This window comes from Pezoporus occidentalis, unplaced genomic scaffold (assembly GCF_034315485.1).
Source record: "Pezoporus occidentalis ecotype Australia unplaced genomic scaffold, CSIRO_AGI_Poc_V1 ctg60, whole genome shotgun sequence".
Taxonomy (NCBI): domain Eukaryota; kingdom Metazoa; phylum Chordata; class Aves; order Psittaciformes; family Psittacidae; genus Pezoporus; species Pezoporus occidentalis.
This window is the reverse complement of record NW_026915944.1, coordinates 3,474,455-3,490,483: the sequence shown is the minus strand read 5'-3', so window position 1 is coordinate 3,490,483 and position 16,029 is coordinate 3,474,455. Positions and strand designations below refer to the sequence as shown.

Below are 16,029 nucleotides of genomic sequence, written 5' to 3'. Positions count from 1 at the left end.
CAGTTCAGTAGTGCAATCATGATTCACACACAGGTAACAGTCACAGCACTGTTGCTTTTCTCCAGAGCTAGTGTACAGCCCCAGGACATCTCAACCTCTTCACTGAAAGAGGCAAGCCAAAGATATGGCCATGAAGTTCCCACACCATGTGACAGTTACATCAGCTTTTCTAAAGCAACTCACAGCAGGCCTATGCATCAAAAAGAATGCTTCTTTTTCCTAATGTGTTACTTACCCTTCTTTTTCCTCTTTGTCTTCTTTCCAGCATCTTTCCGAAGCCTCTTCCTCTTTTGGCTTTTTCCACCTCTCACTCGTTTGGTTCGATCCTGGGCTGGTTCTTTACTTATTTCAATATTTTCATCTTTCTGGACAAGTGACTCAGCTCCCACCTTTGCTTCTCCCAAAATATTAATTTTGTTACCTAAAATTACATATATTTACAGTACTAAATTTGCTTTACAGCTATAGCATTCTATAATACTAAGGTATAAAGAGCTAATGCCAATGTTTTAGTATATTAAAACACCCATGCCCTCTCAGACTTGCCCTTTGTTAGTCATGTCATTTCATGCCACTTCTCAGCAAATCACAGAATAAAATCCCACATAAATGAGGAATCATCAAGTAATTACAAAGCCTGAGTTCATGTTTTATATTCAACCTGGAGCATTTCCTCTTCCTTAGCTTGCAACAGTGTCCAGTTGTACAAAACATTGGTCCCTCTAGAATTTCTGCACACTGTACATCAGAAATTACAAAGGATAAAAATTACTGTTCTACAGAAAGTTATTTACATCTCTAGTTTGCTGCCCCAGAAGCATCCTAGATCATTGTAAGGAGACAGGAACAACTCCTGTCATCAATATTGGCTAAAAAATTATTGTTCCATATATCCAGAAATAGGGAAGGAAATTATTTACCCATTTTACTGCCCCAGAAGTATCCTAGATTACCATAAGGAGACAGGAATAACCCACATCCTCCAGACTGAGTTTGACAAAGACAGCAACAGCTATAATACAGTTACAGACCCCACCACCAGCACCACCACCACCTTACCTCCAGTACTGAGTGAGAGGGGGTGCTTTGTTAAGAAGGTTTGGAGTCTCAGTGTCAGTCCATTTTCAGAAATGGCAGTTTCCTAAGACAACACAGCTTTATAAAAGGTGATATTTGGAAAGAATGCACTGTTTTTAACAACTCTATACATGATATCCTTTGAGTTGTGTCATAAATAAATCTTCAGTATAAAGGAAAATATCCCTGGCTACAATGACACATAATAGGACTTTGAAACACTTCGCTGCATGAGGTTGTGGATACTACAGATTTACATGAGTCCAAAAAACCAATCACAGAAATTAACGCTAGAAGAAAAAGCTATTAACTGCTCTGAAACATCACCCCCCGGTTTAGAATGGCCTTGAGGCAAGCTTGCAGACAGCTGGGAGAATATTCTGAGGAATATCTCTACACAACTCGCTTGCTCTTACACCCTCCCTACGAATCTTGTATCGGCAGCTAGAGACAGGACATTGGCCAGAATGGGCATGGCCATTCTTACTTGCCTGTGCTGGACTTCCTAGTAATATTTATTTTGTGTGTGTATTTCCTTGTTCTGGATTTTTCAGTTTTTGTTTAACACTTCTACATTTCAAGTAATGAAAATTGCTTGCTAAATTATTTCTCCTTTGGTCAAATGTACTATCGAATTCAGTTCAGATTAAATTTACATCCAACTCTTTCACTCATTTAAGCACCAAGATTTACCACCTTTGGCATTAATTTCTTTCCAGTGATGAAAGACGCATGGCTGAAAGCATGCAAGCAGTGATTTTGCTATCAGTATCTCAACCTTGAGAATATTAGAGTTTGGAAAAGTCATTACAGCGTATAAATTTTACAATACCCACCTTCCTAGTCTTATTGATGATGTAGCTTGTCCAGATCCAATTGCGTTTTAGATGCCCATAAAAGCTGGAATCCAGACCTGCAGCTCCTAAGCCATCTCCAGGGATAGTTCCATCATCAACCACCTCTCGGCTGCCTCTAGCAGAAAGAATAACAAAATACATAGTAATTCTTTTGCAGTGAGTGCTTTCTCAGCTGCTCTTAAGTGATGTGTGTGCAGAACTCAACTGTTGCCCTCCCAGTTTAGACAGGGTTGAGAGTTGTTCCTTTCCTTAACCCTGCTCCAGAAGGAGCATGACAACAGTACTTTTTCATCAAGTTTTAATCCCTGATATTTAATGACTGAGCTCTCAGTTTCAACATTAAACCCAGAGCAACTTCATTACTGTTAAGTAAGTTCCAATGGCCACATTAAACTGTTCCCAATGCTGTTCTTGCCATAAAACTAGAGAAAATACCAACTCAGATGGAAAACTGAAAAGTGTGGGGAAAATCTCCCACAGGAACTAAAGGCAATCATAACCCTTTTTCACACTGACTGTCAAGCACTGGTCTCTCCAGTTCACCAACAAAATACATTAAAGCTTATTTAAATACATATACAAGAAAAAAAACAATGCACTGCAATTCTCCCCCCAGAAGGAGGACAAAACTAACAATGACTGGCATGGAATGGATGAACTGGTACCTTTCCTAAATGAGCTATTTAATAATTAATGTGGTGTTAGAGTGCAGAATGGAAGAAAAAGATTTTTTTTCTTTATAAATATGATATTTTGCAAAGAACCATGGAGAAAAACTTATCTCCTAAAAAAAATAAATACTCAAACTATGAATGAGCTCTGCATTATGGAGCAGTTATGACAGCTCTGACAATCCAGTAATAACACCAAAGAGTATTTCTGAAATCCTGTTTCACTTCCTGAAAGATTTTCTTGAAAGCTACCATGAAAAAAATATCCAAAACGTGTTTCTTGACCTCAAAGATGTTGCAATCATCTCCAGCCTAACTGCAAGTAAACACAAGATATCCAATATAAAGGATTTCTTACCATACAATGCAGACCACATGCAAAAGCTGACAAGTGGACTGAACAGGTTTTTTTTTTCTGTCAGCAAGGATCAGTGGAATCGGGTTCCTTCAACTCCATTAACTTTTTTAAGATAACTTGATGTGTCTACCTCTAACACTGAACTAACTGAAAATACTTTTAAACAGGCTGTTTAGAAAAACTGAATATTGACAAAACTAAACCACAGTGCACAATACAATATAAAAAATTTTAACTGTCATTCTGCACAGCTGTCACAGGTCACAAGCACTCCGTCCTCTCAAGTATTCCCGTTGTGACTAGGCAGGAGATGAAGTGCTCCAGAGATCACTTACAGATTTTAGCAGTGTACACCAACCCCAAATTAGAAATCAATCTGTAAACAATATGCAGCTAACTGCAACACAGAAGGACAGAATTCCAACTAACACTGAGTAGCTATTGAAGCTACAGGCTACTTGTGATACCATGATATAAAGCACAGAAACAGAGAATCTTTAATTTTTTCCCTTGCATTAACTGTACTTAGGGAGCACTTATCCCCTCTTAACTTTGCCTTCTCCAACAACACACATTTGTACTACTTAGGAAGGAAATATGAATCTGTTTTTCCCATTCCTCTAGTATAAAAACCTGCTCACTGGACAAGTTACTTGTAAATGTGACATATAACTACATGTCTTTTTAATCAGATAGCCTCTGAATTACGAAGAAAAACCCCACAACACCCAACTGAAATGCTAAAGTCTTAACTGCTTCTGCTACTAGGCAACATCCTCAAAACCAGAACAGATTTTTTTGCCCATTCTATTCAAGAAACAAAGCAAGGATGAAGATGACGTACGTGGTATACTCCAACATTGCACATTTGCGTTCAAGATTGTGTTTATCCACTGCTGACTCTTGTTCCATTTCTACATCTAGTGCAGTCTCCTCTCCTTGAAGGTTACTTCTCTTTGAACGAGGACAGCGGATAACTCCTAGGCATACAAATAGTTTTGACTATCAGCATGAGAAGTCAGACTTCAAGCCATTCTCAGTCCACCCTGCTGTGGCAAACTACTGCTCCCAGACAATACTAACATTTTTACCACTTCTCGATAGAGGCTAATGGTGCTCCAGTTAGCTTCCATTAGAAAGCACTACCTTGTCCAAAATTGTATTCAGGGCAGAACTAATGGGAAGCTGGTACCCTTTCTAAAGCTATTTTGGGTGTACCAGCCAAGAGATTAAAACATTTGAAATGACAAAACAGAGCCTGGGTCAAGTTTTAGGAAAGGAGGAAGAATGTAGTATGAACAGAATAAACAGTAAAGGTACTAAGAAGGTACATTTATACCATACCCAGTGGCGTATTAAGGCAGACACACTGCAAATCAAACCAGAAGTTTTCCACATCCTGCATGGTATTCAGAACATACAAGCGCCTCTCAAATGGGCGGTTACTTTGGGCCAGGTTATAGTGGGGGTCACAGATAGTGGTATCAACAATCACAGCATTTTTCTTCAGATACACAAAGACCTGTCAAATACAGTATATTTCAGGCTGGTAGGTAAAAAATAAATAATCAGCAGAATTTCCTAATACACAGGACACACAACTTAATGTTGTTTAGAACTGTTTAGCATTTTCTCAGTCTTTGCTGTTTTGAGCCAGTACTCTGACAGAAGACACACCCTTCCCCATCTATTGCACTGTACTCCCAAACAATCCTTGCCAGCAATCCAGGTATATTGTTTCTAGATTTGAACACTTTCTTTTCGTCCTTGTGCACAGGATATTTCCAGTTTCCAAGAGAGTGACTATTTCCTACAAGCTCTCATTCAGCATTTGAATAGGTGTGCTCTGGGACCTAATTATCTATTTCATCCTCATAAACTTTGTCCTTACTTCTTTATCCTTGCACATGCTCTCTATTTACAAAAAGATGCGTACAAACGTACTTGTTTTACTCTGATCATTGACTTTATTCTGTGTCACCCCCCAGTGCCTAATGCCTTGATGAAAAAGAATGTGGCATGCTCATTTTTCATAAAGTGCTGCCAGTCTGGAACCTCCTCAACCATTATTGTGCACAGTGTTCAGTGTTATACACTTGAGTAGTGCCTTTCCAGAGAAGGAAGTAAAAATTATCTGCACAACTTGCAATATATCATTTGGATCTTCAGGTTTGCGTATACATCTGAAACACTGGGAATTTTACTTCAGTATTTAAGGTAATTACAACCCCCAAATCTGGTATTTATTTCATTGGACAAAAATCATGAAGAACAGTGGCTAAATTAAAAAATAAATGAAAATAAAAAGAAGTAAAATTACCTGGTCTTTGTCTTGAAACTTCTCTGTTGGGCCAAACTGTATCAGTCCCATATAACATAATCTTTGAAGGTTTTCTACCACTGAAAAGATGTACCTCCTACAACAATATTAGAGGTATTACAATCAGCACTCATGAAAACGTTAAAAACGATACCAGAAAAAATGCCATTTCCTTGCAGCAACCATAAGTTTCAGGAAACCACTGCTTTTTTTAAATACTGAGTTTCAGAATGTCTCAAGTGGTATTTTTGTTTTAATCATCAGCCTGTGGAAAACATGTAATATCCCAAAGGTCAAAAATCTCCTCAAATCACAAGCACAGTTGTTTTAGACAAATACTGACTAAAATTTTGCTAGCAGTGAGCAAAATTAGCCAGAAGTACCACATAAAAATGAGTTAAACCAGGTCAGAACACCAGCAGATCTGCAGACAATTTAGTGTTATGAAGACATGAGTAAGAAAACATGACTGCTAAATATGGGCTGATAAGCCTTCACATGTGTACATATAAAGAAATAGGCAATGATTCTTGTAGTTAAGGTTGTTTAGATTTACTGCTCCAAGAAACTGCTTTCAGTTGCTTATAGCTTTGGCAGAACAAAAACTGCAACATTTCCCATGCTACATCTCTACTTACATAGCAAAATTCTGGAACCTGCATGAAAACTTCTTCAAGGTCTAGTTTCTGAGAAAGTTTGCTAAAAAATCTGCTTTGCCCACATTTAACTTCACAAAGACCTAAGGTTTTCTGGGCAGTTAATGAGAATGATATTTTGCCAGGAGTTTTCTCTGGGGGTCAGGTCATTTGACAAGCCTAGAAACAGTGAAGCAAGTTTGGCTGAGTTAGAACTTCTACTGGGGGCGGAGAGGGGAGACAACCTGGTTAGATGCCACACCATTTTTCACAAACACATCAGACGTAGCCCACAGATTTCAGAAAATACCATAAATCTAGTTTCCTTGTTACTAAGATTTAGCAAGTAATAGGTTAGAAATCGCAAACCTGAGCTAACCACAAGTCTTGATACTGTCTAGCACTATTCACTTAGCAATGACATGTTTGCAGGTTTGCAAAGTGTTGTATAAACCTCCAGACACCCGAATCCCTACCGTTTGCAATGACTTCCTGGGGAAGCTAACACAGTACTGTTAATTCCACATACTCAAATCATAGAATCATAGAAGAGTTAGGGTTGGAATCACTTTCCTCTAATGTTGATTTCCCTTCCTATCTTCAGTCCAATCTCAATTTTTAAATCTCCTAAATGAGGAATGGCAAACAATGGCAGATGTGCCCCTGAAAGCCTGAGTAGAAATTGAATGGTATGTATGAGAGGCTGGAACTGGGAAATGTGGCATCTTCTGAAAGATTTATGAAGGGCAGCAACATTTAGACTCTATTAAATTCTTAATTTAGCAGCAGTCAGGAGTGTGTTTTATACAGAGTAACATCCTGCTGATGAGTTATGAAGGACAGAACCTCCCAGCTCTCAAACACTGCCTGACAGCATGCATGAATATTGGTTTAGTTTCTTATTACCTTCAATTTGGAAGAGAAAAACACAATTTGGCACACTCTCCTTAGCAGATTGATGATCCTTGTCTTAAGTAACAAAGTTCGCTTTGACACAAACAGGAAATAACTGATAAAACAGTCAAGCACTGTTGTTTCATCCCTAGAGCCATGTACTTTGACTCATCTGCTTACCTTTTGTAAAGAAGCTGCTGTCGGACTGACCTTGGAAGACATCGAATTAGAATGTGCTTTTTTAGGGGGTCATTTAAAAACTCTTCCAGACCATCCACCTAGAATTATTTCAGAAGTTAATAAAAATGCAAAATATAACTATCCTTTTAAGTATCAAGTTTTGCTACCAGAGCTGTCTACTGAAATAATTTCTAAGCAAATGTTACTGCTTTTGTAAAATGCTTAAACATTATTCTGGTTAATCAACGAGGCAGAAGATTCAGTGAGATTATAAAAAGCTCTTTGATAAATATTAGCTTAAGAATTTGCAGTATTACAGGGCTATACATTTTTTTCAGTGTGGCTATAAAAGCAACTAACTTTTCTGTGAAAGACTATCAAGAACTAAGTGAACTCCAATGGCTAGCTTTTAAAACAAAAAAAGAGGATAGCTGCTACTGCTTATAGGTATATAGTTGACATCATCCGACTTCAAAGTAAAACGAACATGAAACTAAAAAGTACTATACCTTGTAGCTGACTTGTACTATCTGAACAAAGACAGAGAGAGGCAAACAGAGGAGAATGTCACTGACAAGAGCCCATCCAAATCCAAACTCTCTGTGAAGCGGGAGAGGAGGGACATTGCGCATCCATGATTCATCATCCACATACACTAGGAGCAAGAAGACTGACTGGCTTAGATTCAGACAGGACAAACCTGTTACAGTTGCATTAACAGTTAAAACTCACAGTACACTGTGAGTGTTCGAGCAGAACATATTATTCTGAAAATCTACAACAACCTGAAAATTATCTAAACCATTGATTTTCAATCTTTTCTGAAGTACACTTTTACCTTTTTTCAGTGTTTGCTACAGACTTTGGCATGGCTCAAGTCAAGATGTGCCACTTCTTACCTGTTTGATTAGACAGCTCCACTTCGGTCTCCTGTGCTGAGATTTCAGGATTCACCACAGTTGTCATAATTTCTAAGGTCCCATCTGGTTGCGCTTCAACTACAGCTGCATTCCCATCCAGCCCTTCTTTGCTGCCTTTTTTCTCTCCATCACTGTCTCCTTTTTGGGGTGTTCTATTTGAAGGGTGTCCATAAATTAAGTACCAGAGAAACATGTGGACCATTTTTAAACGGGGCATTTTGGGAAGAAAGCCAAGAGAACGCCCAAGTCCTGGAACTGTGAGGGAAGACGAAGTACCAAACAGAAATTAAAGAGAGGATTACAATAGGAGAAACAGCTACCTCTGTAAAACTGATGTGAAGAAACTGGAAGGAAAGATGAGCAGTTGAAAGTGTGCAAGTTACAAATATTAATTACAAGTAGTAGCGAATAAAAATATCCTAGTTTGTAACTGTGAAAAAATAAGCCACTAAAAAACCACTGGGTAGTGAGACTACTTTAATGTAAACCCAGCATTTCTTTTATAAATAAAGAAAAAAAACCCCACTTGTATCTTAGGAGAGCCCAACATCTGCAAGTGATTACTAATAATAAAATGGAAAGTGAAAGATGACAGAAAAAAAGAAGTTAGCTGTACCTGTAACTGGGTGATAGTTTTTTAGCTGTGTTACACCCAATTTGTCATCAGTTTTTCTTGCCCGACTGTTATCAGCTTTACATGAGTTTTCTTGTGTTTCTCCTGAATCAGGAACTGCCTCTTGCCCCAGACCTTCTTCATTGGCCTGGTCCTGGGATGGGGTCTGGGGAACTTTAATCCTGCATTAAAACCAGACAGCACTTGGGTAAAAATTAAGCAGAGTTCAATCCCTCTTCTTTCCCAACTTCAGCAGATATTCAGCATCTTGCCTCATCTTTGTGCTTCAATTCCTCTGTTGCTAAAGAGCAGCTTTTTCTTTTCTTTTGCTAATTTTGTGTATATTTCTTCTGCATATTTTTGCATGTCCTAGATAAGCCAAATTCCCCAAAAGCCATCCAAACCATTGCTGCCACTTGCCTGTTTGCAGTGCTTGAATTGGAGATTCGGAAACGCACCTGCTCAATGGCACTTTTTACAAGGGGATCATTAGGACTTACTGAAGGATGCACAACAAACTCTGCCTGTTCAGAGCAGCAGAAAACAAACAACAGGTACTTATGAAGATACTGGCTCTTAATCAGATGCATAAATTATCAGAGATTAACGCACAGTTAATTAACAGTAGCCACAGTGAAGTAATCCTATGAAGATTTAATAACACAGAATATAAACACTTTTGGATGAAAACTCCCATTGCTAGTTTGCATTAAGCAAGAGGCCAGACCATGATCTCTGTAGCAATAAACTGTTAATGTCATCTCTAAAGCCTCATTTTTTTCATTTTTAAAATCTAGAATATTTGGGCAACAAACACCTCATTTGCAAATATTAGAATGAAAGGAATAAATGAAAAGCCATACATCAGAAGGCCAAACTAATACATATTGTTGCTGAAAGTGCAGACGCAATTCAGATGGGATTTCATATATGCCCTACAGTAATTGTGCATCAGGTAATTTTCAACAGATTCTCTGCCTGCTTATGAAGGTTTCACACTAACGTTACAATGACAAGCCTCAGCTCTACAACTGACATTTACAGACATTTTACTTCTACAAACCTCAGTAACGGTGAATTTTGTTTTTAAAAAATAGATCATGTTTATAAATCTCAACTCAGAAGGCAACTTCTGGATTTCTCATATGCTGTTAGATTTCAAAAGGGGATTAAATAGAATTGTGGTGCAGCCTGACAGTGCAGGGAGAGAATCATGAATTGCATAACTGATAAGTAGCAGAACCTCTCAGAAGCAAGATTCAGAGACTTTGATCTGTGGACTATTCCTTGGTCTCACAATTATCTGCAGCACAATAATTGAAAGCACTAATCGGGTTTTCACACTAGCTTAGCTTGGGACATGTAGCTTCTGGGCAGCCTGACTGTGGGTTCTGCTACAAAAAATGAAGTCATCCATGTACTTCAGTAAAAAGGCCAAAACCACTTTGATAAATCAGAAGGTTGTGAGAAAAGCTGCTGCTACTTCCAGGGCTTGTGTAGTCACCTTTTTACTTATGCCATCTTGAATGACTGTAGTACGATAGACTTTGAGGAGCCCTTCTCGTGCAAGCTTCTGTACCAGTCGTATGATAGACTTTTTGCAACATTTAGTGGAGACACCTTCTTGCTTTTCTTGATCCATCACCATCTTCTGAAGTCTAAAAGATGCAAAAAAATAGCTTGTATTTTAAGTCCAGCAGTGCTTCAAACTGCTTGAGCAGTTTCTACGAGCATATGGGGAAAATGGGTATTTCCCTACTTGTAGCAACTACGGCTCACTTTTCCCTTTTTCTGTAAAAAATTACTAACTTAGCTTTAAATTTCAGTGGTAGTTTCTTTGTAATCAAGCTCTTCCTTCTTTAGGTAAGAACTGCTCTTCTTATGACAGCAGATTCTTGATGCCTGATTTCTCCATCTATTTCTATAGCGTAATTACAAATCCAGGCCCCCTAAGGTTAGGAAAGGCTACAGCTTTTTTAGGTGGTGATTAAACACATGCACTTTATATTTCTATTTGTGAGCTCAGTTCAACTTGAGGCAGAAAGAATTTACTTAGTGGCATCCAGAGTTCAGAAATTACACATGTATTCACAATACAGATATACATACCCAATCACTTGAAACCAGCTCACTTCTTCCTTTGCAGCAGTCTGCAGGAGCTCACTCACACCCTACTCTCTTATTGCTTGTTTTCATTTTTTTTTCTACATCCTGGTAACTAACATAATTGGAGTGAGGACCCAGCAAATCTCCTTCACAGAGACTGGGGAGGGGCAGAACCTTCATCAGTGCTGAAGAAACCTGTGACCTATCTGTGGGCGGCACTAAAAGGGAAAGCAGAGAGCTGAGCTATTTTCTCATCTCATGCTTGGATGAGACTAGATCAATGGGTGATGAGGCTGGTGCCAGAAGACAAGGCTCTAATTTTATAACACTCTAAAAATTTATAACATCTGCAATTGAACTAGGTGACAGATGGTTTCAAAATTCTCAAACCAGAGGAGAATAAGGCTATGATTTCTTACCTATAATTCCTATACTAAATTCCTGCCAATTTGGAAGCTGGGACTCCAGGAGACCACCAGAATTTTGATTTCTCTTTGGTGGTGAATCTTAGAAGACTGAAAAACATTGTAAAATTCAGGGAAGGATCTTTAATCCAGACAAAGCAAGTCAGGAGAAGACACAGAACTGTACCACTCAAAACTGCAAAGAAAAGCACACTTTCAGGACCCTGATAGAATCCTCGTGATCACTGAATGACTGATTGACATCATGAACCTCTGCAGTCCATGACAGAATAAAACACAAACAGTTTTTGAAGCCATGCAGAGGTAAAACCTACGCAGATGACAGAATCCTCAAGCAGGGAAGTGCTGTATCTTACTATGTGGCCCCAAGCACCAGCATATTGTGAACAGAGACAAAAGTTCTCCAATCTCTGTTTATGAGACATACACTCTATAAAAATTCACTTGTGTAATTATCTGCAAAGAACTGTTACTGCTTCCAAACAGCTGTTTTAAGATTCAGTATAACTGTAGCCCCCCCCCCCCCCCCCCCTTTCATGTGCCATCATGTCCAACATTAGAGTTGCATCAGGGACAAGAAACAGCACCACTGGAAAAAGCACACAGATTGCTTGCTGAAGTAGTGCTTCTACTACCAAAATGCGTCAGGCCCCCTGGACACTGTTTTCAGAGGGACTCACGTGAACAAGCTTTCAATTAGCCGGAGGTTTCGAACAGCTTCTACAATGAGATTGCGGCGCTTCAGCAGCCTGTATGTTTCATGAGGTCTCTCCGCTGCGGTAGCCTTGGAACGCTTTTCCTTCTTTTGGCCACACGTCTTCTAGTGCACAGTATGGACAAAATACAAATTTTACATAACCTGTTCAATGTCTTCTGCCTAACACTGGTTCCTCCCACAGCAGCAACTGTGGAATTGAGTTTTAGTGTATTTATTTGTAACAAATTAGTCACGTGAGGGTTACCTTTTACCTCCCTATCACAGGCAGGGAACAGAACAGATGATATGTAGCACTTGTGTACACAGCAGACATTAAGTGATGACATGCATTAAATCAACACATGGAATTTGGAGAGCACAGGGAACTAACCCGAACTGTATTTAGGACATCCACCTTCCTATCTTCTGGAATAACTTTTGCTTATAACTCCAATGCAGCCAAAATATGAATGTACTTTGACAGTGAATTAAAAAACCCAAAACCAAAAAAAACACCAAGAACAAAAAAATCATGAAACCCTCAAATAAACAAAAAGGAAAGGGAAAAAGAAAAAAAGCCAAACCAAAACCCCAATCCCATAAATTAATACAAAACTATAGCTTGAAGGCTTGCTGTAAAAGTGCGTAACTCAGCTCAGACAGGTGTGCCAACAAGAAGGTACTCAAACATGTGATCTTACCTTAGGGTCCTCAAGACTGACCTCCTCCACCACAGCCACATCCCCATCCCCATCTTCATCAGTGGAAAGAGCACATGTTGACAGATTGGACTCCTGCTTTAGAGTTTCCAAAGTAGAACTCTCCCCCAAAACATTGTCTGGGATCTCATCGGGCTCTTCAAGAATGAGAGGGGAAGGCAGCTTCTTCCCCGGAGGCTTCACGGCTGTTGGCTTTGAGCCTGGTTTAAGAGCGAACAGCCTTGTAATTATTCTGCTCTCATGATGCCCTGTCAATGTTCAGCTTCTCTTGCTATAAAAGGCATTCCCCCATCCACAATGCAGATAACTGCACTTAAAAGCATTCGCTACATTTTTCACCTATTCTTCTACTCTGCTGGAAGCAGTGGTTTGACAATGAATGACTGCATTCAGCCTTCAAAATGAAAAGTTTTTAAAAAGTGAGCTCCCTGTCACCAGGTAATTCTCTTCATGCAGAAGCCCCTTCATAGCAGGCATAGAAGACCACGAAATGCCAGATTAGCTTATCCAGAAACTGCTGTCTGAAGAAAGGAGAGTTTCTGTCACAAAGATTCTCAAGTTCTGCCAGAAACCTGACTTCTCTGACTCAAAGCAGAATGAGGACAAGGATTTAGTATTACTCCAAAGATAATCTACAAGAGAAATGATGATCTGTTCTCCTCTTTTCCCTTGGAGTTTCACAGACAAGCTATAGGAACATACAAATAGTTAAAATAAAGAAAATTAAAAAATAAACCACCATATCCTCTTAAACATACATCCCAAAAGGCTGGTAGCTTTCACATTAAGATGTTCTAAATAGCTAAAGAAAGACGAAGCAATTAGCTTAAGGAACAAGATATTTATTACAATACGTTTAGGTGAGTAAGGCTATGGGTCAAGGCATCCCAAGGCCACTGATGCTGAAAGCAGTCAGTTACCATCTTATCTGGTCTCAGACATATTACTCTATGTATACTCAACCCCACTTGAAGGTCTACGTCAGTGCATGAATAAATACATTTTGCACACTCTAAGGCTCAATACCAGACATTTCCAAGTGAAAAAAAAAACCCTGGTGCTAAAAGGGGAAGAATTTCTATGTTCCTGTCAGCTCCTGTGCCATTTCCCACACCTAAGATGACATTTACACATCCAGTGGAATGAAATGATGTGTTTTAATGAGGCAGAGCCTGTCTTTTTCCTTAGTGAGGAGGAAAGAAAATATTTCAAGAAAGACAAAATGTGGCCAAATCCATTTTAAAGTCTTCAAGGACTTTAAAGCTAAAGCTCTATGAAGATGGTGCTCTCTAATGGGCACAGCCTGAGCTGTAATATATTCTAAAAGAGAGAAGCTATGACAGATACCTTCTCAGTTCATCACAGAACACCCAAGGCAGATACAAAATTTACCCAAGGATGCTGTTCTCCCAGCAGCATAAGCCATCCTTACTGCTAGCTAGCACGATCTCCACACTGTGCTGGCTTTTAGCCACGCAATCCTGCCTCCTTTCTTGCAACAGTTTCAGAATTTGTCTGACCCTCTGCAGAATCATTTCAGCCCTTTACACCATAAGAAAGAAAAGTGAACATCCAAGCAGTATGGTGTGTGAGCCCATTTCATTTGCATGGGGAAGAGGAGAAGAAATGGTACAGGGGTAAGGAGAAGCAATTATCTTTTCAGTGATTACGGATAACCATAAACAATATTTGATACACAAATATCAGAGCACACTTCAGCCCTGAGAATCTCCAGAGATTACTACTTAGAGAATTCCAAAATGTAACAATGCTGGGGAAAGAGAGCATAAAAAACCCATGGAAATAATCAAGTAAGTGCAAAGATAAATATATGACCAAAAGCTTTAATGGAGGCTTACAGCGTATTTTTTTTCTTTAATAAAAGGATCCATAAGAAAAATGTAAGGTTTCCCCAAATTTCAAAATCATACTCTACCTTTAGCTGGTGTTGACTGATGGGTATCATCTTGGAAACTTAATTTAGATGGAGAACCAGAGTTGGCCTTCTGACCTTTTCTTCTCTTCTTGCCACCTTTCCCTTCTTCTTCATTGTCAGACTCAGAGACCAAAGTATCATCTTCTCCTGGAGACACATCTTCTGCAGGTGGGGAATCTCCTGGCACTGGAGCCAAAGTAACAGTAGCTAGCTGCTCACTCCTAGCCTTCTCTCTCTCAAACTGACGGTTTAAATCACTCTCCTCTGCAAAAATGTATGAAATATACTTTGTTGTCCTTTGCCGACCTTCATCCTCCATAAAACCCTAAGGGAACAGTTGGAACATTATTTTTCCACCTTATTTCTCCATTCTTGCAGTGGTCTTCAACATCAACAGTGAAAAAGTTTTCTAACTGCTCTTGACTGACATTAAAATATATCATGGTGTTCTCCTTTTTTTTCTAAATAACAAAAATGTGGACTCACCCTAACATACAAAAATCAAAAGAAACACCAAGCTTGAAAAAGAAATCAATCTGCGTTACCTGCATACTAGAATGAAGTGCCTGCAGTATGTGGGATGTAGAAAAGTCTAAGGAAGAACAAACTATATATATTCAGACTAAAATCGAAAAATTTTAGATATCCTATATAGGGTTTGTTGTTTTTTTTTAATTCTACAGAACCTTTTCCCAAATGACAAGCTCTTAGTAAAAATATTCTCTGTCGATGGGAGATAGCAATTATCCTGCCTTTATGAAAAGGGGCAGATGGGTGCATGCGAGAAATGACAGCTGAATTTTGTTTCAACAAAATTCATCTTGTTCAAATAAAAAAAAAATAATCTCAAAATAATGAGTTTCATCATCATAACCTCTAAAAGAAGAAACTTTTTTTCCCAGAATTCACTGGTATTTTCAAAAGCAAATAGATGAATGATGAATTTTAAAAGTACAAAGGGTCTCCAACAAGACCTTTCAGTAGACGATCTTGCAAAATAGAAGTCCTGGAGCCACAAATTAAGCAAAGAGAATATTTTGAGTTGAGAAAAATCTCAACTCATGAAATAACAGCCCCCCAGGTCACTTGGGTTACCACTGATTGTACAGTGAATTACTTAGGTAATTACTTAGGTCCAAATGACAGGTGAAGCAGGGCTGAGGCCAGTTTCTCTGCCCCATCTCTTTTTGGAGGGCAGACCTGTGTCATGGTGCTGGGAACAGTGTTTCTCTGGAATGCTGTGAAGCAGCGTCCAACAGAATCCCACCAGCTGGTGTGGATCACCAGAATGCGTGTTCCATACAGACAGAAAATATGGGGCCATGTGCATTCTTCCCCATGCTCTTTATTTATTACTTAAGCATCCAGTCACAAACCAATGTAAAATACTTGTATGTGTGGGTCAGCCAGCTATTGCTATTAGATGTCAAGGCAGCTGACTAGGAAACGATAAAGAAAAGGTATGCTAGAGGAGCAGATATGCTACCTTCTAACAACTAGGCTTAGCCCTCAGACTACAGAAGGTTACAATCTTAATGTTTTTTGAATGCTTAGGTCTTATATACCTTTTCCTCAGTTGCAGTCATACGCTTTTCAATCTTATCAGGACTGTTTCACTGTC

At 39.0% G+C, this 16,029-nt stretch overlaps 1 protein-coding gene across 6 annotated transcripts in view; it reads right to left on the bottom strand.

Moving 5' to 3' along the window:
• Positions 1-16,029, bottom strand: part of GTF3C1 (general transcription factor IIIC subunit 1) — a 41,613-nt gene that overhangs the window by 15,622 nt on the left and 9,962 nt on the right. For 4 of the 6 annotated variants that reach the window (XM_062639440.1, XM_062639443.1, XM_062639442.1 and 1 more), the window contains exons 9-23: positions 14,409-14,733; positions 12,455-12,672; positions 11,737-11,876; positions 10,030-10,183; positions 8,946-9,049; positions 8,529-8,707; positions 7,892-8,167; positions 7,502-7,647; positions 6,993-7,090; positions 5,284-5,380; positions 4,308-4,485; positions 3,808-3,943; positions 1,914-2,049; positions 1,060-1,141; positions 236-421 (exon numbers count right to left, since the gene is read on the bottom strand). In XM_062639440.1, coding sequence (XP_062495424.1) covers positions 236-421; positions 1,060-1,141; positions 1,914-2,049; positions 3,808-3,943; positions 4,308-4,485; positions 5,284-5,380; positions 6,993-7,090; positions 7,502-7,647; positions 7,892-8,167; positions 8,529-8,707; positions 8,946-9,049; positions 10,030-10,183; positions 11,737-11,876; positions 12,455-12,672; positions 14,409-14,733 — 2,455 coding nt within the window. The remainder of the gene's footprint in view (positions 1-235; positions 422-1,059; positions 1,142-1,913; positions 2,050-3,807; positions 3,944-4,307; positions 4,486-5,283; positions 5,381-6,992; positions 7,091-7,501; positions 7,648-7,891; positions 8,168-8,528; positions 8,708-8,945; positions 9,050-10,029; positions 10,184-11,736; positions 11,877-12,454; positions 12,673-14,408; positions 14,734-16,029) is intronic. The other 2 variants (XM_062639441.1, XM_062639444.1) reach the window with 1 other exon arrangement.